Raw genomic sequence first — 20,617 nt, forward strand, 5'->3', positions numbered from 1 at the left:
TACTGCAGTAGTCAATGAAAAAAATATGATCATTTTAAAATTCAGGCATCATTCATTAGAAAATGGCTACATGTAGACTCCTACAAAGTGCTACACATGTCAGGAAATGCAACAACAAATATGAGCAACAGCAAGTAACGCTCACTGGCTTGAAACCATTATAAAACATATTATTTTTCGTGCCTGCAAAAGCTGAACAGTTGCTTTGTACTTCATTGTACGAAGTAAATGAAGTATTGTAATTGCAAATAATTTTGTGTATCCTATATTTCAAGGAAAATATCCGTTTTGACCATGCTCAAATCCATTTGAACGATGTTTATGTGCGATATTTGTACTATGGACAGAATAAAACTCCTTTTTCCAAACCAGATTGTAAAATGGAACTTTTTCATGATGTCTGTATGTGTGTACGCATCTCGCATGACTATAAATCAACTAGCCGTAAAATATGGAAATTTTGTATATGGGACTGCTACAACATATAGTTGTGCACTTCCCTTTTTATTGCAATCAGCCCCCATCAAGCATACAACCACTCTATTATTTGGCTCAATCTCAGTTTTCTTTCTTACATGTTGGTAAACTGTGCATTTTTTGCTTTAAAAGTAATTGAATAATGTTACTGTTATGTTCCAGTTAAGGTTTTTATGCCTTTAGTTAAGTTGCATGCAACAGCTGCAGAATTATCAACAATTTAAAAGATATTCAAATGGTACTATGCCAAAAGTGGCTGCCATGTGTTTGCATTTCAAACTCTTAGCAGACTAGTGAATTAAGTCAGTTTGTGCACCAACTTCAGTGTATTTTTGCCGAGTAGAAGCAAAAGTAAACTTTCAATTTTGTGCAACAGAAAAATTTCTTCTCCCTCACTGCCCGAATTGCCTATTTTTGCATAGAAACTCTAATTTTAATTGTAATTTTTTCTTAACTGTATTTCATGTTTTATGGTTTTTTGTATTTTACAATTTTTGAATGAAGATTGAGATTTTATGTATTTTTGCCTTGCAGCAAGGTGAGAACTGAATTAATCAAATGACAAACATATGTCTAATGAAATTGTAGGAAATAAGTTTAAATGAAATGCAGCAAAACATATGTATAATTTAATAGGTCATACAAAGTAGTCATGTAGTGTTCATATCAGATTTCTTTACATATAATTACTGCAATATCAATACTACTATAACCATTATAAATTTACAAATGGAAAACTATTAAAACTTATATCTTATCAAATCACATCAAATTCACAGGATAATTCCATATATTTCAAATTATTTAACAGCTGACAAGCAAAATTTAAAAGCAATCACTTAACAAAATTTCTCTTTTTATGTATCCTATTGAAGGTATTGGAAATTTTCTTTCATTTTGATAAAAGTTACTTACCAAGAGTTCTGGACCGAACTGCTGAAGCATCGAATTGAATCAAGGTAGAGTCTGGACTTAGTAATATATCTAAAGAGTTTGCTTCATCTTGAGGTGCAGACTGAGAATAAACATCAGCTGATAAAGACTTCCGCATGGAGGTCATATCAAAGGAATTAGAATCTAAATTAATAAAAACAGCATCAGAATGCACTTAAATAATGTGTAATATTTACTTACTTTTACAGTTTAATCCTAAAAAAAGTTTCAAAAAATTCAAAATTTTTTTTGGTTACAAAATGTTGCTAAAATCATAAGATTTATAAAAATGCAGTCTGATCTTGACATGCAGATTTCAATTCAATATTTTTAATAATTTCATATAATTTAGGTACTGTTCTGGGTTTGAATAAGCATTTTTTTCTATCTCTGAATGGCAAAGCGAAAAGTAGTAGAAGTGCACTGATAAGAGTAAGTAGCAACAGTGTGAAACAGAACTTTCCTTTGACTTGTTTTGATGCAGCTAGAATGTTGTCAATGAGATTATGTTTTCTAGATTAGATCATTTGCTTGATATTCCAATAAATTCCCTTTAAAATAAACTGAGAAGTAATTTTAGATAGGAACACCAATAAAACACTAAATGTAGAAATTTTAGATGTGGCATTCAGATTTATCAAGGAATTCGTAGATACGATGCATCATTATTGTCTAGGTATCAATCTGCCAGAAATTAAAGATATAGAAAATAAAATTTTACACCTAAATTCTGCTGTTCAAAATGGCAAAGGTAAAATAAAATTTACTATGATATCATTTATTGCACATTAACATGTGGAGACTTGCACACTTATTTAATACAGAAAAGTTATTCAAAATGCAGCTGTGCATTTATTTCATTGGCTTGCAAGTTCCTTACAACAAAACTTTTCCTCTAGTGGAAATACATTTTATTTTGCTGGGACACAAATCCATTTGCTGTAAACAAGTAAGATGTTTAATACTTAGATAACAAAGATTATTCAAAATTATTAAGCTGTCATTTTCATGGAAGATTTTTTAATTTCATTAATTTCATTTTTCTCAAAGTGTTATCAATCTATTGATTTGCTTATACATGTCAAATTGGTTAAATATAATAACATTTAAGTTATGCCTATGAAGTAATTACATGTTTCAGATAGAAATAAATTATAAAAAGCCTATATAAAGTAAATCCAATAAATAAAAGAAAAATTAGGGAAGAAAGAAAGAAATAGCTTTATCAGATACTTTACTCACTTTAAAAACAGAAGACAGAACCTTCTAATTTGGCTTTATATATTTCTAGTCTCAAAAACCAACTAAATGGCTAAATGTTTTTCTCATAAGTCTATTTTCGTGAATATCAAATCTTTTTTCTCATTTCACACTTAAATGCTATAGAAGTTGCAGCAAATGAGCAGAGAAAAAATTATTTTCGACTATGTTTACACAATACCAGATTCTAGTATCAGAGCTTGCTATGGCTGATGCAGGAGTCAATGAATTAAATTTTCTTTACAGTGCAAATTTTAAAACATTCATTTTGAAGTTTTCCCTTCCATATACACTGCTCGACATTGAAAATGCAACACCAAGAAGGAGTGGTCAGATATTTATGCAAATTTTAGAGTAGACGCACGCCACTGAGTTATGCGAATGATGTGAAATGTGCAGCTCTCCGACGCATGTGAAGTAAGATATAAGGGAAGGAACATGCAGAATGGGCAATATTCGTGTCGTTATTTCTGCCAGACGAATTATTAAAGAAAGTTGGTTTTTATCCCGGAGGGTACGTGTAATAGGAGAAAATGCCAGGCCACCACCAACAAAGGCCCTTCCACCAGATAGACGATTTTACAAGGGGTATGGTAATCGGACTGAGAAGGTCCTTACATCAAATCGCAGCTGATACCTGCATGGATGCAAACACGGTGCACCGGCTATGGCGAACATGGTTGGAATAAGGAAATGTGGGAAGAAGGAGGGGTGCAGGTGCAGCCAGAGTGACGTCAGCACGCGTGGATCGACGCATCCGCTGAGAAGTTGTGGCGGTTCTGCAAGTCACTTGTACCGCGATTATTCCCGTGACGAACAGAACCATTTCCTGTCAATTGGTTGAACTTGGCCTGCACTCACAGCGTCCGTTAAAAAGACTGCCATTGACCCCACAGCATAGATGCCAACGTTTAGAATGGTGCCGGACTGGAGCGATGTGGATGACAGAATGGCGAAATGTCGTGTTCTCAGATGAGTCACGCTTCTGTTTATCCAGTGACAGTCGTTGCATACGTGTGTGGCATCTACGTGGAGATGGATCTAATTCGGCAGTAACTGTGGAACACCCCATCGCGCGACAACGTGGCATAATGGTTTAGGGCGCTATTGCCTACGATTCGTATTCAGGACACTATGACGGCCTAATGATACTTGGATAATGTATTGCGGCCGGTGGCAATCCTCTACCTTCAGGGGCTGCCTAATGCAATTTTTAAGCAGGATAACGCCCGATCACACAGTGCTTGCATCTGTCAACATGCTCTGCAAGGTATACAGATGCTTCCCTGGCCACCGTACTCTTCTGACCTGTCACCAATCGAACATGTGTGGGATGTTATTGGACGCCATTTGCAGACTCTGCCCCTGCCTCGTTCAGAAGACGAACTGTGGAAAATGGTTGAAAGGGAATAGAGAGCCATCCCTCAGGACACCATCTGCACTCTTTTTGACTCTATGCCTAGGCATGTTTCTTCGTGCATCGCTGTCCGAGGTGGTCCTACATCCTACTGAGCCGACGCCGTTCTCGCTCTTCATTCTGACTATCATTTTGAAATGAAGATCACTTATCGCTGCTTGATGTCTTTTTTTTTTTTTTTTTTTTTTTTTTTTTCAAATTTCATCTCTTTCCGACCACTCCTTCTTGCTGTTGCATTTTCAATGTCGAGCAGTGTGTATATTCTTGTGTGTTTGTAACAGATTGGAGTTGGTTTATTGCACAGATAAAACAATGACCTATATAAATGTAATATTTTAGGAATGCATGGGAGAGAAGACACAAATAATTTTAATCATGGCCAAAGATTCTAGATTGTGTTGGCATAAAGAATGCATATAGCATAGTAGAAGGATGACAGCTGCAGGCAAATGTATCCGTAGATACAATACAATTGTAGTTCTGAACACAATAATTCTTAAGATGTATATTCTGGTTCACTGGTTGGCTAAAATGAATCTGCACTGCAGTGTCATGTAAGATACAGTCAAAAGTCTTTAATCCGGACTTCAGCAATTCCGGATTATCGATTTTTCCGGATTATAGATCATCAGTTTAAATCTGGTAAGATGGCATGCAGAAATTATAAAATTAAAAATACGAAACCGTAATTTATAAAAAGGATATCAAAATTCACAAAAAAAAAAAGCTTAATATTTATTTGTTTACTTTATTAAACATTTCTTTCAACGCGTGCATGCGTAAAGCATACATTTCGCATAGCCGAAATTAGAAAATTGCAACCAGAAAACTATTTGATTTGCATTTGTCATATTTATAATGATGAGGAATTTGATTTAAATCATATCAAAGACGGAGTACATCGAGATGAAATACTACATTTAGTAAGGAATTATAAGCCGAATAAAATAAAAACATCTGCCCTGAAGATAACGATAGTGCTGACAGATCAACTTCTAGTTGATTGCGCGCCGTGACGTCCCCCCCCCACGCAGAGCAGCGTGAAATTGATAAACAGATTTCGGAACGGTTAGATAAACAAAGGATATGCCTTATTATCCATTTTTTGCAGCAATTCCACTTTTTGTTTGATGTACATCGAAACATACTTTCGTTTTGTAGATCCTTTGCGAGCTCCAGCTTCGGAAATTCTATTTGACATAATCGAAAGTTCAAGCTTACTTTTATAAAATTGCTCTTACAGTCTGCAAAAAATAATAAGCCGGATCCAGTTCGAAGAATAAGGAACAACACAATCATTAACATTAACTGAAATAGATAATTAGATAATTTTAGCTTATACCGTCCGTTACACATTAAACGCACACGCGAAAACATATTCTGCGCTTGCGCACACCCATATGTGCAGTCGTAAATGTCTTACGCGCACGCGTAAATGCCTATGCGCATGCGATGCGTAAATGCCTATGCGCATGCGTCAACGCGGCGCATGCGCAGAAAGTTTTTAGCTTTGAGGTCCGGATTATAGATCATTCCGGATTACGGGTGTCCGAATTAACGACTTTTGACTGTACTATGAAAATCCCTATAATTAATTTTTCAGTACTCTCTTGGAATGGATTAATTTCGAAATAATGCAGTTTACACTAATCAATTAAAATAAATAAATAATCAAATAAGTCAATTCGTCTGTCCCTCCCTTTTTCCTATGTATCGCGATACATCACGATACATGTGATTAACTACTGAAAAACAAAAAGAATGGTATAAACAAGTAATATGTTCACTGCCTCGAGAAAGAGTAATTAACAAGCACTAAACTTATTTGCTTAATCCCTTTCACCCTAGCCTTGGCTACTATTGCTTCAAATTTTTATTAAAAATCACACCACCAATATGCATTAGCTTTTGATTGTTTCACTATCAAGTATTAGTCCTTTCAATTGGTTTTGTTTATTCCTGCCTTCTTCGTTACATGGAAGGGAAGATGATATTGTGGAAGATAAGATCACCAATTTCAAGAAAACTGCAAAAAAAAAAAAAAAAAAAAAAAAAAAAAAAATTATCAGCTATTTTATACAAGTTTGAACTCAATGATATTGCTTAAGTTCTCTAGCAAACATTATTCTTGAATGGTATTTATAACTTGGTTTCATTTCTAATAATGGTTGTGTGTAAATATGTTTCTTCTGCTTTGAGTATTCATTTAAGTAAATAAATGAATTTATTCTTTAGATTAAATTACTTATATATATGTAAACTCGGCGTCTATGGGATTTCTATGCTGACAACACACATTTAGGTAAGTATTTATTTAGTTATTGATGGAGATACAGTGATGAGTATTTACAAATGAAAAAAGAGTTATAAAATTGAGAAGTTAACAGCTTCACCATCTATTAATACGTCTTAGTCGAAAACATGTGTTCTCTTTCGCTTCCCTCGTCCATCCTTTGTCTCACTGCAATGCCGTTAGTTGTGTTGAGTTGTCACTCTCCTGCTACTCACATATATATAAATTTTTATTTTTATTTTTCTATTAATTATAATGTAGGTTACTAATGATAATGCTTTTTAAACTACCTTCAGATTAACCATGATTTTTTATTAACTGTACATGCCATCCCCAGTATTACCCCAGTTGAATTAGGAGTCTACTGTATCTTCTTTAAAATATGCTTAAGAAGTTTTCTGAATCTCTAGACTATTTAAAAAGTTTAGAATTAAATAGATCTAGGAATACCTTCTGTGGAAATTATTTTGATTAATTGATAGATGGCGCTAACGTTGCATGTTAACGCGACGCGACGTGCCTTCTGAATTTCCATAGACTCTCCACCGGCAGCTCGATAGATGGATGTCTGATGGTTTGCACACTATTTGATTAGGAACACTTCGGTTCCTATTTGATTTCGATTTTCGATTATGAAAGCATATAGATTTATTTGTCAACTGAACCACCATGTTTGATCTATGAACTGTATATATTGTACATATTAAAAGTTACATTTTAAAACTGATTGATGTCAATTTATAGATCTTAGAATATTTTGAAACAGCTGGTGCATTAGGCCGTCAAGAATTGGATTTAGCACGTTGCAAGTGTGCGAAGTCGGCAAAAAAGGTAGGGCTAAACTTTCTAATTTGTAGAGTAACTATGGCGGAAGAATCTGTTGTTAAATTAAAATCGAAACGCAAAGTTATCAGGACCACCGTGTCCAAGATTCTAAAAAAAATCGAATCGGAGTTGAATAAAGAAGAAATTGATACAAGTACATTAGAAGAAAATTTAGATCAATTAATCACAAAATCAAAAGCTCTGAGTGAGTTAGATGCTCAGATAGAGCGTGACTTGAAATCAGAGGCAGAAGAGTTTGAACAGAAATTCTATCTTGTATCGAATACGAAGAGAAAATTCAGTTATGGCAATTCAGAGCAAATAAAAAATTGAAAGAATTGAATAAAGTAACAAATTCGGATAATGAAAACTCTCTTAACAAAACTAATTCTAAAATCGAAAGCAATAAATGTATGCGTCTGCCAAAATTAACCATCGCTAAATTCTATGGAGATTACACACAGTGGACAAGTTTTTGGAACTCTTTTAAGGTAGCAATCCATGATAATGAATCTTTAACAAAGATCGAAAAATTTAATTATTTAAAATCGTACTTATGCGGCAACGCCGCAAACGCAATAGAAGGTTTTTGCATTTCGGAACAAAATTACGATGAAGTTGTCGAAATACTTAAAAACAGGTTTGGCAGGAAAGATATAATTATAAACTCACACATGCAAAAACTCCTGAATCTTACCCCAGTAACCAAATCCAGTGACACTTTAAAACTTAGTAAACTTTGTGACACTATAGAAACTCAAATACGCAGCTTGAAATCATTAGAAGTTACACCGGATAAATACAGTTATATGTTGATTCCAGCCATAATGAAAACTCTGCCGTCTGATATAACCTTAGAATCGTAAAACGGATTCGTCATCTTTTTTTAATGTCGACGAATTATTGCAGTTGGTTCGTTTAGAACTGGAAAGTCGTAAGAGAAGCCATCTTTTGCTCTCTACTCATAAATCAGAAAGCACAACTTGTGTTTATAAAGAGAAGGGTGGGAAGGGGAGTATCGTTCATTCCACTTACCAGCTCTTGGCCCCGGTTAAAGAAAACAAAAATACTAATTGCTGTCTGTTTTGTAATACATCCAAACATGTTACTGAAGACTGTGAATCACTGACAGTTGATGAGAAGAGAAATTTATTACGTAAATATTCTCGATGTTACCTTTGCCTGAAGTTAAACCACCGCCTAAAGCAGTGTTGAAGCGATCTCGTCTGCTCCAAGTGCAAAGGTCGACATAACCGTTCAATATGCTTTCGCGCTGAGAAAGAACGAAATGAAAAAAATAAAAGTATAGAAGATTCGCATGTTCTTTCAGCATTCTCACGCAGCAAAATTAAAACTATTTCGCTTCAAACGTGTTGCGTAACACTTCGAAAGAATACGCAGTCGGTTTTAATTCGAGCTCTACTGGATTCAGGTAGTATGTGTTCCTTCCTGAGCAAAGAAATCGCGGATAAATTGAAGCTTCCTGTTATTCGAACAGAAACTTTTTCGGTATTTACGTTTGGAAATAAAACACCCATTAGAAAAACATTTGACATTGTTAAGATAAAATTACAGAACAAGGAAACACCGAATTTGAAAATCGAAATTGAAGCTCTCGTGACTGAACAAATTTCAAGTTCTGATTTACCACCTCCTAATCTGGATAGACACATTTTAGGCAAACAGTTAGAAGGTTTACAACTCGCAGATTCTTGGGATTGCAAAGAAAAAATTACTCTTTTGATAGGAGCTGATCAATATTATGATGTAGTAACTGGGAAACTTAAGCATTTAAACAAACATTTAGTAGCTGCTGAAACGTTATTCGGTTGGTCTCTGCTAGGTTACACTAAAAGTACAACGTATAATTCCACAGCCTTTAATATCGTAGTTGAGGAAGATATAATATCTGATCAGATGAAGAAATTTTGGGAGCTTGAAAGTTTAGGAATTAAACCTGAAAATGAATCATCCGACCCATTAGACAATACCATAATGGAAAAATTCGAATCGGAAATTTTATACAAAAATTCTCGTTACAAGGTTAGGCTGCCATGGAAGTCTGATAGAAAATATGAGTTACATGACAATAAAGCGATTGCGCTGAAACGACTTGAGAAACTTGTAAAGCGATTTCAGAATAACCCTGAACTCTTTTATTCGTACCAAACAGTTCTAGAAGATTATTTACAACAAAACATCATTGAACCAGTTCCAGACACTGTTGATAGTGAATCTCAAATTACATTTTATTTGCCTCACAGAGAAATCGTTCGTAGTGATCGAACTACTAGTAAACTACGTATCGTATTCGGCGCGTCTTCACATGGACCTGGTGAAATCTCGTTAAATGACTGCTTGCATATTGGTCCAAATTTGTATCCTGACATTCTTGAACTTCTGTTGGCCTTCAGGCTTCACCCTGTAGCATTTACAAGTGACATAAAGCAGGCTTTTCTTCAGATAGAAGTAGATGAGAAGGACAGAGATGTAACGCGTTTTCTGTTTACTAAAAACCCATTCGATGATCCACAAAATTTTATAACTTATCAGTTCACACGTGTGTTATTTGGCGTAAATAGCAGTCCGTTCTTGCTGGCTGCAACCATTAAACACCATTTGAAACAATATGAGAAAACCTACCCTGCCACTTGCGAATTTCTAAATGATCACATTTATGTAGATGACATCATTGGAGGACACCAAAACATTGAACTTGCTTTCAATACCAGTTTAGAATGCGTTAACATTTTTAGAGATGCTAGTATGATTCTACATAAATGGCACACCAATTTTCAAGAACTGTGCAAATTATGGATTAAAGAAGGCATTGAGTCCGAGGAATCTCCTCATGTTTCGGAAGCTAGAAATCCTCCATTGAAAGTGTTAGGAGTCGCTTGGGACAGCCAAGGTGACATAATTTACTTTTATGTAAAAAATTTGATAACATTTCTCTCAAAACAAGTTAATACTAAACGTTTTGTCCTACAAGCAATAGGACGAATTTTTTATCCTAGAGTCAAAATCATATTGCAGCAAATTTGGACACTTGCTTTAGATTGGGATGATGAACTACCAGAAAATTTCTGTTCTGTATGGAAAACATGGTGCAAAGAAGTTTCCAATTTGGACGAAATCGGTATTCCACGATATTATTTTTCTGCAATCGTTAACAGTGATGTGGAAAGGATTGAACTACACTGTTTTTGTGACGCTAGCAAAAGGGCGTATGGTACAGTAGCGTATCTGCGTATAATTTCTAGCAATGAACAAATATTTACGTTTTTTGTTGCTTCAAAGACTAGAGTAGCGCCTTTAAAACCGTTCACCTTACCTAGGTTGGAACTAATGGGAGCTCTTTTATCCGCTAAACTGGGCACTAGCATCACTAAAGTTTTGAAGTTACAACTTTCTTGTTTTTTCTGGACTGATTCGAAAATCACACTTTTCTGGATAAAAGACTGCGCAAAGAAATTTAAGCTTTTCGTTAAAAATCGTATTCAGGAAATACAAAATTTGACATCCCCAGAAAATTGGCATTATTGCCCCGGTAAATGTAATCCCGCTAATTTGGCTTCGAGAGGAGCTAAACTTCCAGATTTGAAAAACAATCCTATCTGGTTTCAAGGACCAGAATGGCTTAGAATGTCGTCTGAGTTGTGGCCTCGACAGAATGAAGAGAAACCTGTCACTGAAGAAGAATTAGAATACCGTAAGAACATTAATGGTATTTATGAATTTGTATGCACGGCAGTTGAAGAAAGGGTAATAGACATCTCAAAATATAGTAATTTAAGGAAATTGTTGAGAATAACTGGTTGGATGAAACGATTCATTGGTAAAATTAGGAAAACAAACCATTTGACAGGTCCATTAATGACTGAAGAAATAGTGGATGCCGAAAATTATTGGATTCGATCTGAACAAGAACGTTTTTATACCAAAGAAATTGAGTCTCTGAAGAAAGCGAATAAAGTCGAAAAGAAATCATCCTTATATCTTTTTAACCCATTTTTAGACCAGAACAGGATACTTAGAGCAGGTGGAAGATTAGAACATTCTAGTTTGTCACATGATGAAAAACATCCGGCAATTCTTTCAAGAGACTCCTGGCTAACAAATTTGATAGTAGAAAGTGCACATGTCAAAATGATGCATGGAGGAGTAGCAACGACCTTAGCTGAAATTCGAAGTCGCTTTTGGATCCCAAAAGGACGTCAATTTATCAAGAAATTAATAAATAAGTGTCTTATTTGTAAAAGATATTCATTGAAATCTGCTGACCAGACCACTTCTCAACTTCCAGAAGATAGAATCAATGAGACACCACCATTCTACGTATCTGGCATAGATTTTGCTGGACCGATTTACGTAAAAAACATTGAAGGAAGTCAAAACGCCTATGTAACATTATTTACATGCGCTGTCACTAGAGCCATACATCTGGAACTTGTACCGAATCTCTCTACAGATTCTTTCATGATGGCATTCAAAAGATTCACATCTAGGAGAGGCAATTGCCGAGTAATTTATTCGGACAACGCGAAAACTTTTAAAAAGGGAAAAAAGGAACTCGAACATTTCTCTAAACTATTGTCGAATGAGAAGTTCCAAGATTTTCTGTCGAATGAAAGAATCAGTTGGAAGTTTATAATAGAACGAGGGGCTTGGTGGGTAGGCTTCTACGAGAGATTAGTAAAATCAGTGAAAGAGTGCTTAAGAAAAATTCTCGGTAAAGCTTTACTAACGTTTGAAGAATTTTCAACAGTTTTAGCACAAGTGGAAGCTGTTTTGAATTCTCGTGCTTTGACATATGTGTACAATGACCACGAGGAACCGTTGCCACTAAAGACAGTCAATTTTTTGATTTTTGGAAACAAAAATTCTACATTACCTATCAACTTTAATTCCATTGTTAAAGATGGCTCTACCAAGTCCTCTCTGACTAAAAGAAAGATTTACCAAGATTTATTGGTTAGGCAATTGTGGACTAAATGGAAAAAACAATATTTGATGGACCTTCGGACAGCTCATCAATTAAAAAATCCTAACATTTATGATGATTGTTAAGGCAGAAGTGATCTGGCAACCACGATGGGAGAAAACGACAACGTGGTTAGCTAGCGGCCATTATTATTGTGCTTGTTTGCGTTCTGAGAGGTGCAACTACGCGATGGCAAGAGTGTCCATCCAAACAGAAGTTAAAAGAAATAAAGCTACAGTCCAAAAAAGCTTAGTGTTTGTGTTTCATGAGTATGTTTATTCTCGAACACATATTTTGTGGTCCGTGCAACCCGGTAGGAAGATTAGTGCCTATGGATAAAGTGCTGGTTAAAAAGCTTAAAGGTGAAGTGTTAAATTGATAAAAAAGTGTGATATGTTACTTCGCATTCGACATAAAAATTAGTGTGTGTTTGGATTTACAAATTTCGGGTTCATTTGGATTACCTCAAACGGAGGTAAGTGAATTTGCTCATATACGTTCGGTATTATTAATTAACGTTAATTATGGAAGCACTTTTAATTAAGAAAAGAATTTTAAAGTCAAATATAACGAAAGCGACATCAGACTTCGAAAAATATACTTGTGATGAATTTCAGTTACAACTTTTTGAAAATAAATGTGCAAAATTTAATAATGAGTGTTCAGATCTATTTGATAAATTATTTGTAATAGTTGATGAAAAAGAGTTTGACAAATATGTAACTGAACAACAATTTGTTCAAGACAGTATTGATACTTTGTGGGTTAAGGTTAAACGACAAATGTCAAAATTTAGTGCTAAAGATGCAAGTAATGTAAAGATTGAAAATACCAGTGCACAAGGTATGAAATTACCTAAATTAAACTTGCCGTCTTTTAGTGGAAATATTCAAGATTGGTTAAGCTTTCGGGATCTTTTCATTTCAAGCATTCATAATAATAATGCATTATCGGATTCCCAAAAGCTCTCGTATTTGAAGTTATCGCTTCATGGCGAAGCAGCTAGGATTATTCAATCAGTCACAATTTGTGACAATAACTATAAAATTGCTTGGGATTTTTTAGAAGAGAGATACTCCAATAAACGTGATCAGGTTTTCGCTCAGATAAAGCGTTTCATGTCAATTTCCCATACAAAATGAAAGCCCGTCTTCTATTTTGAAATTAGTAGACACAGTGAATGAAAGTGTAAGGTCTCTGGAAATATTAGACCAAAAAATAGAGGGATTCGCAGAAACATTTCTTGCATATATTTTGCTGCAAAAATTGGATGTTTCCACTCATCTTTGGTGGGAAAGAGATTCAAAAACAAGTGAGTTACCTAAATTATCTGAGCTTATTACATTTCTAAAAAATCATGCTCGAACTTTGCAGTCGTCAAAGTCATCTAATGTGTTTAATGCAAAAAAGGGTCAACCTATTCAAAAGGTGACTGCCTTAGTGTCAAATGTTAAAGGTCAAGATTTTAAATGTATTTGTTGTAAAAGTATCAATTTTCACAAGTTGTATAAATGTAATTCTTTCTTGAAAATGACTGTAAGTGAACGTCTTGAATTTGTTAAGAAACATAAATTATGCTTTAATTGCTTGGGTTTTAATCCGACTCATACTGCAAAGAACTGTCGTTCAGAATTCAGCTGTTCAAAATGCATGAAAAAACACCATAGTTTACTGCATTTTCCCAATCAAGACATTTCGCATTCACCTGCTACTATAGCGAGTTGTGTGGGGAAGGAGGAAGCACCGGCTAATAATTCTGACCCTCCTTTAGTAGACAACTCGAATCTAAACCCTGACGACGCCAGATGTTTTTAAATGTTATCTAATTGCAACCAAATAAACAATTCGGAATTTACTGGTTCGTCTGTAACTGCTTCACAAGTGATTTCGAAGGAGGTATTACTATCTACTGCTATTATTTATGTTAAAGATTCTTGCGGGAATTTTATTGCTTGTCGAGCTTTACTTGACTGCGGAAGTCAGTGTTCGTGTTTTACCTATGATTTCGCTAATAGGCTTGGAATAAAAGGGAGTAAAATTAACATATCAATTTCATGTTTAAATGGAAAAGCTCTATCGGTAAAATCCAAGCTTACTGCTGTGATATCAAACAAGCGTGATTACCACCGTGCTCTCGAATTCTTTGTTGTACCTAAAATTAATGATTTAGTACCAGTGAATTATTTTAAATTTTCATTTTCACAGCTTCCGAAAAAGATCAAACTAGCGGATCCTCATTTTAACAAGCCCCAGAAAATAGATGCCTTGTTAGGTGCAGAATGCTTTTATGAACTATTGAAGGCTGATCAAATTCATCCACGAAATTCTAATTTAACTCTTCAAAATTCCGTATTTGGATACATTACTACCGGTGTAAATGTTGGTTCAAATTCAGGCAATACGATTCAGTGCGGATTTATGAAAGTCGAAGAAGACTTAAATTCACTAATCAAGTCCTTTTGGGAAATTGAGGCTGTTACAGAATCTCTCAAACTAAAAAATAAAGAAGAAGTAGAATGTGAGGAGCATTTTAGAAAAACCCATCAGAGGGATATTGAGGGTAGATATGTAGTGACGCTACCATTAAGGAAAGATGTTCATTTGGGTGATTCTTCGCAATTAGCCACCCAGCGGTTAAATAATTTGTGGAAGAGACTAGACAAAACCCCTGACATGTCTAGGATATATTGTGAGTTCATGAGTGAATATGAAGCGTTAGGGCATATGCAAAAAATGCAGAGTGTGACGGAAACTCCTAAATACATAATGCCTCATCATGGTGTTTATAAGGCAGACAGCAGTACAACTAAGTTACGAGTGGTATTCGACGCATCGGCTCCTTCATCGTCTGGTGTTTCATTAAACGACTATTTGATGAATGGAGGTGTAGTTCAAGATGACCTGTTTGCTATCTTGCTACGATTTAGAAAACACAAGGTGGCTTTCACTGCTGATATATGCAAGATGTATCGGCAGATTCGTATAGATCCTGAGCAACGAAAACTTCAATGCATACTTTGGAAAAATACGTTGAATGATGCATCTAAACTTTATCAATTACTTACGGTAACATATGGAACAAAATCAGCGCCTTTTTTAGCAACAAGAGTTTTGAGGCAGTTAGCCTTAGATGAAAAAGATAAGTATCCATTGGCTTCTAAAACGACACTCAACGATTTTTATGTTGATGACATTTTGTCTGGTGCAGAAGATGTCACCACTGCTGTAGAATTGCAGCGGCAGTTAATAGACATGCTACAATCTGCGAAAATGGAATTGCACAAGTGGTGCTCAAACGAAAAAATTCTTTTAGAAAAAGTTCCATTCGAAAAACAAGAGTATCGTTTTGGAGAATCTTCACAAAGCACCGTAAAGACTCTAGGTTTAAGATGGAATCCAGAAGAAGACTCTTTTAGTTTTACTGTGTCTAGTTCGTCAAGATTCTTTACAAAACGCACGGTTTTGGCTGATATTGCCAAACTGTTTGATCCTTTAGGTTTCCTAGGGCCTGTAATCATGCGTGCTAAGATATTCCTGCAAAGGCTGTGGCTTTTACATCTAGAGTGGGATGATCCACTTCCTTTCAAAGAGCAACAAGAATGGGAGACATTTCAAAAGGCCCTACCAGAGTTGAAACAAATCAAACTCCCTCGTTGCACTCTAATAGAATCAATTAAAGAAATTGAGCTCCACTGTTTTGCTGATGCTTCAAAGTTTGGATATGGTGGAGTAATTTACTTCCGCTGTGTCTCTAAAATTGGCGAAGTTAAAGTGACTTTACTTTGCAGCAAATCTCGAGTATCGCCTATCAAGGTAATAACCATTCCTCGTCTGGAGTTGTGTGCAGCAGAGCTCCTTTCCAAACTTGTGTGTAAGGTAATAACATCTTTGAGTTTATATGTTGACAAAGTTATTCTGTACACAGATTCAACAATTGTGTTAGCTTGGATTGCTACATCTCCTCATCTTCTAAAAGTGTTTGTGTCAAATAGAGTAGCTCGTATCCAAGAGCTAACTAAGGATTTCTGCTGGCAACATGTCAGAACAGCAGACAATCCCGCTGACCTAATTTCTCGCGGTCTGAGACCGGAAATTATTGCTGACAACTCTTTGTGGTTTCAAGGACCAAATTTTCTGCATCAACAGGTCATCAATTATAGTGTTAATAATAACTTTGAAAATTCAAATTAGAACTATGTTCGCGAACTGAAACTTATTTCTAATGTAAATTTGACCGTAACTGTTAAAAATTCTCTTTTGGATTATGTTTTTAGTATTACTAATTGTTATGCTAAATTAATTAATGTTTTTGCTTATGTTTTAAGATTTATAAGAAATTGTAGATCCAAGGAAAAACAAGTAGGTCATCTGACAGTAGATGAGGTTTCGCTAAGTGAAAATAAATTACTTTCCTTAGTCCAATGTCAAAACTTTCCTGAAGAATTCAAGAAATTAAGTAAGAGAAGGGAAGTATGTAAAAATAGTCAGTTAAAATTTTTATGTCCCTTTTTAGATGAATCTCAAGTTATTAGAGTAGGTGTTAGACTGCAGGAAGCTAACTTACCCTTTAACACAAAGCACCCTGCTGTCCTGCCAAAAAATCATAAACTGACTCATTTAATTATGTTACACTACCATATTCGAAACTTTCATACTGGAGCACAAGCGCTCTTGCATAGTGTGAGACAAAAATTTTGGCCGATAAGTGGGCGTAATCTTGCTAGAAAGATAGTAAGAGAATGTGTTACGTGTGCCAAAGTAAAACCAGTATTGCTGGATCAAAAGATGGAAAATTTACCATTAGAGAGACTGAATCCATCCTTTCCCTTTAACCATACTGGTGTTGACTTTTGTGGTCCTTTTGGTATAAAGTATACAACTCAAAAGAAGAGCATAGTGCACAAGATTTATGTTGCAATTTTTGTTTGCCTCTTGACTCGTGCAGTCCACCTCGAGATCGTTTCAAATTTGTCTACAGAATCATTTATTGCTGCTTTGAAGCGATTTATTTCTAGAAGGGGTAAATGCGCAACCTTATTTAGCGATAACGCTCGAAATTTTGTTGGGGCTAGCAATGAATTGAAGCGACTCTACAATTTGTTGAAATACCCTGATGAATTTTTAACCAAATATCGGACATCTGAAAGAATTCATTGGAAGTTTATCCCTCCCAGGGCTCCTCACTTTGGAGGTATCTGGGAGGCAGGTGTTAAGTCGTTTAAGTTTTATCTTAAGCGTGCAATTGGGAGATTGATTTTTAGATTTGAGGAGTTTCTTACAATTTTGAACCAGATTGAAGGAATTTTTAATTCATGTCCAATATCCCCTTTGTCAAATGACACCAATGATTTAGAAGCTCTTACACCCGCACACTTTCTAGTCGGGCAACCTTTAACATCAATAACAGAGCCTGATTTAACTGATTTTTATGATAGTTCTTTAAAGCGCTGGCAGCGTACTACTAAAGTAACGCAATATTTGTGGAAAAGATGGCAAAATGATTACATCAGTCATTTACAGCAACGATTTAAGTGGTATTTCTCTAAGGATAACGTTAAAAAGGGCACTATAGTTTTAGTAAAGGAAGACAACATGCCCACTTTGCCTTGGTTACTGGGTAAAATAGAAGAGGTAATTTATGGTAAGGATAAAAAGGTTAGAGTTTGTATTGTAAGAACTAAGTCAGGTTTTTTAAAAAGACCAATAACTAAATTAGCTGTACTACCAGTAGATGTTACATAATTTCATGTATATTTCCTGAGTTCAAAAAATTGTTATATATATGCATTGTATTTTAATTTAGATGTTGTGCATTTCATGTTCTGTGGTTTATTATGTTTATTGCTTTTGTTCATGTGTATCAATTTAAATTTTGTGATATATGATTTGGACTATATGGTGATTTAAAACTGTTTAATTTTGGTCATTGTTAACTATGTAACAAATGCCCAACCCGGGCGGTATGTTAAGGCAGAAGTGATCTGGCAACCACGATGGGAGAAAACGACAACGTGGTTAGCTAGCGGCCATTATTATTGTGCTTGTTTGCGTTCTGAGAGGTGCACCTATGCGATGGCAAGAATGTCCATCCAAACAGAAGTTAAAAGAAATAAAGCTACAGTCCAAAAAAGCTTAGTGTTTGTGTTTCATGAGTATGTTTATTCTCGAACAATGATCTTAAAGTCGATGATCTTGTTTTAATTGAAGGCAACAATAAGTGCAAACTTTTGTGGAACTGTGGCAGAGTGATAAACGTTTTTCATGGTCGTGATAATAAAGTTCGTTCTTGTGAACTAAAAACTGCTGATGGAACAATAATAAAACGATCAGTTCAATTATTATATCCTTTAGAACTTTAAAAACATTTTTTATTGTTTAATAATATGAATAAGATTGAATATGATTTTTATGCAATTGTTTATTTTACTAGTTTAATTTCATATGCTTAGATTAAGAATAGTTTAAATTTACTGAGTGTCAAATTATATTTGATGATAACATACCTTTTTTAGAATTTAGTATAGTGATTATAATTTGAATATATTTTCTATTCATTTAATATACTTAACAATTGTTTTATAATTATATGTTAAAATACTTATTGATATAAGTTTGATTGTTGTTATATTAATGTGAACTCTTGACAGAGTTCAGGTGGGGAGTGTGTGGAAATTATTTTGATTAATTGATAGATGGCGCTAACGTTGCATGTTAACGCGACGCGACGTGCCTTCTGAATTTCCATAGACTCTCCACTGGCAGCTCGATAGATGGATGTCTGATGGTTCGCACACTATTTGATTAGGAACACTTCGGTTCCTATTTGATTTCGATTTTCGATTATGAAAGCATATAGATTTATTTGTCAACTGAACCACCATGTTTGATCTATGAACTGTATATATTGTACATATTAAAAGTTACATTTTAAAAGTGATTGATGTCGATTTATAGATCTTAGAATATTTTGAAACACCTTCAAACATTTATATAATACAGCTAAATTATAATATAAATAAATAAAATAAAATTTAGTTTTTAAAATGAATATTTTTATCACGTCAGTTATCTTGGCTTTCAAAGCTTCAATGCATTACATACATACACATAATTATATACTAATCACATACACATTTTATTACTTACAGAAAAAGTCATGATTTAATTTTAAAAAAAGAAAAAGAAAAAGAAAAAAGAAGAATTTACCACTGCTGTCCTGTGATACTGAAAAAGCAGCACTTGAGTTTAACACATCATTCCTTGAATTTTCAAATACTGTAGGACTCCAAGGATCATTCCTTACTGTTAGAAAATAAATATTATATAATATTTACTAGAATGTTTTTGATATCAGTGTTTTTATAAAGAATATACATTAAAATAAATTTTTATGCATCTGGCATAAATAAATATAACTGTCTGTAACTAGCAATTTTTGAATTTGTATTTCAATACTTCTGTTCTAATATGTGTGTTCAATGAATCATGACTTTCCTTCAGGAAAATAATATACTCATTACAAAAATTTATACAGCTTACAAATAGAAACAATGCTAACAATGCTTAAGCAGATAAGGATTTTAAACTCATGACTGATGAGACTTGGCTATTTGCCTGGAAGGGGACAGGATACTTTTGTGAAGAACTTTCTAAGAAAAATCTGATGGAATTTAAGTTACTTATAAAAATGGCAGTATTTTGTAGCTTTAGCCACTTGGCCATTGGCTGGCTAATATAATTATGGATCTGTCATACTTCTATGAATGACAAAATTGAGAGTTAACATGCTCTGCGAATTACTCAAACAAAGCCAATATTAAATGTTACATACGCTAGCACTAAATGGGCTGACTACAGGTAAGTAAAGTAAACCTAAAAGGTAGCAGCCAAAGAAATGAACAATAGGTTCACTGCATTGTAAAAAGAAACAAATAATTGTATATTAGTTATAGATAAATGAGAATCTAATAAAATACTGAACAACCAATAATGGTATCTTACATGATTATATGTTTCCTAATTGAACTATAAGAATAAAAGGCCAATAAAGCCAATTCTTTAACATTTAATAGTTTTGCTGATGAACTAAATGATAAAAATAAAAAGACTGGGGGGGGGAAGGTGGCTTTGCAGAACCAAGTTCAGCAATACATTTTATTAATTGTTACCTCTGTGTTCAATGTCAGAAACATGATGGACTTTTTTCATATGTTGTAAATTATTCAAGCTTATAAATATGAATCATGCAGTATCATGTGTTTCGAATTCTAAAGCACAATGAATAATAGCAACTGTTTCCTGATTATGCACACAATTCTACATACCCCATAATAAACAGAAGATTTGCACAGCCTGGATTTCAGGTTACATACATTTTAAGAGTTTTGCAGGCTTCACATCACATATATATATATAATTTTTTTTTTCT

General features: G+C 34.4%; 1 protein-coding gene across 6 annotated transcripts in view; it reads right to left on the bottom strand.

Annotated features, from left to right (window-relative positions):
* The window catches only part of LOC118204229 (epsin-2-like), a 95,912-nt gene that overhangs the window by 12,625 nt on the left and 62,670 nt on the right, over positions 1-20,617 (bottom strand). For 5 of the 6 annotated variants that reach the window (XM_085826826.1, XM_085826824.1, XM_085826825.1 and 2 more), the window contains exons 7-8: positions 19,396-19,491; positions 1,393-1,554 (exon numbers count right to left, since the gene is read on the bottom strand). In XM_085826826.1, coding sequence (XP_085682952.1) covers positions 1,393-1,554; positions 19,396-19,491 — 258 coding nt within the window. Of the gene's footprint in view, positions 1-1,392; positions 1,555-1,576; positions 6,114-19,395; positions 19,492-20,617 lie in introns of those variants that run through there. The other variant, XM_085826828.1, reaches the window with a different exon arrangement.

The sequence above is a fragment of the Stegodyphus dumicola genome, chromosome 11 (genome assembly GCF_044657685.1).
Source record: "Stegodyphus dumicola isolate Sdum_Otavi_A_Nest chromosome 11, ASM4465768v1".
Lineage (NCBI taxonomy): Eukaryota > Metazoa > Arthropoda > Arachnida > Araneae > Eresidae > Stegodyphus > Stegodyphus dumicola.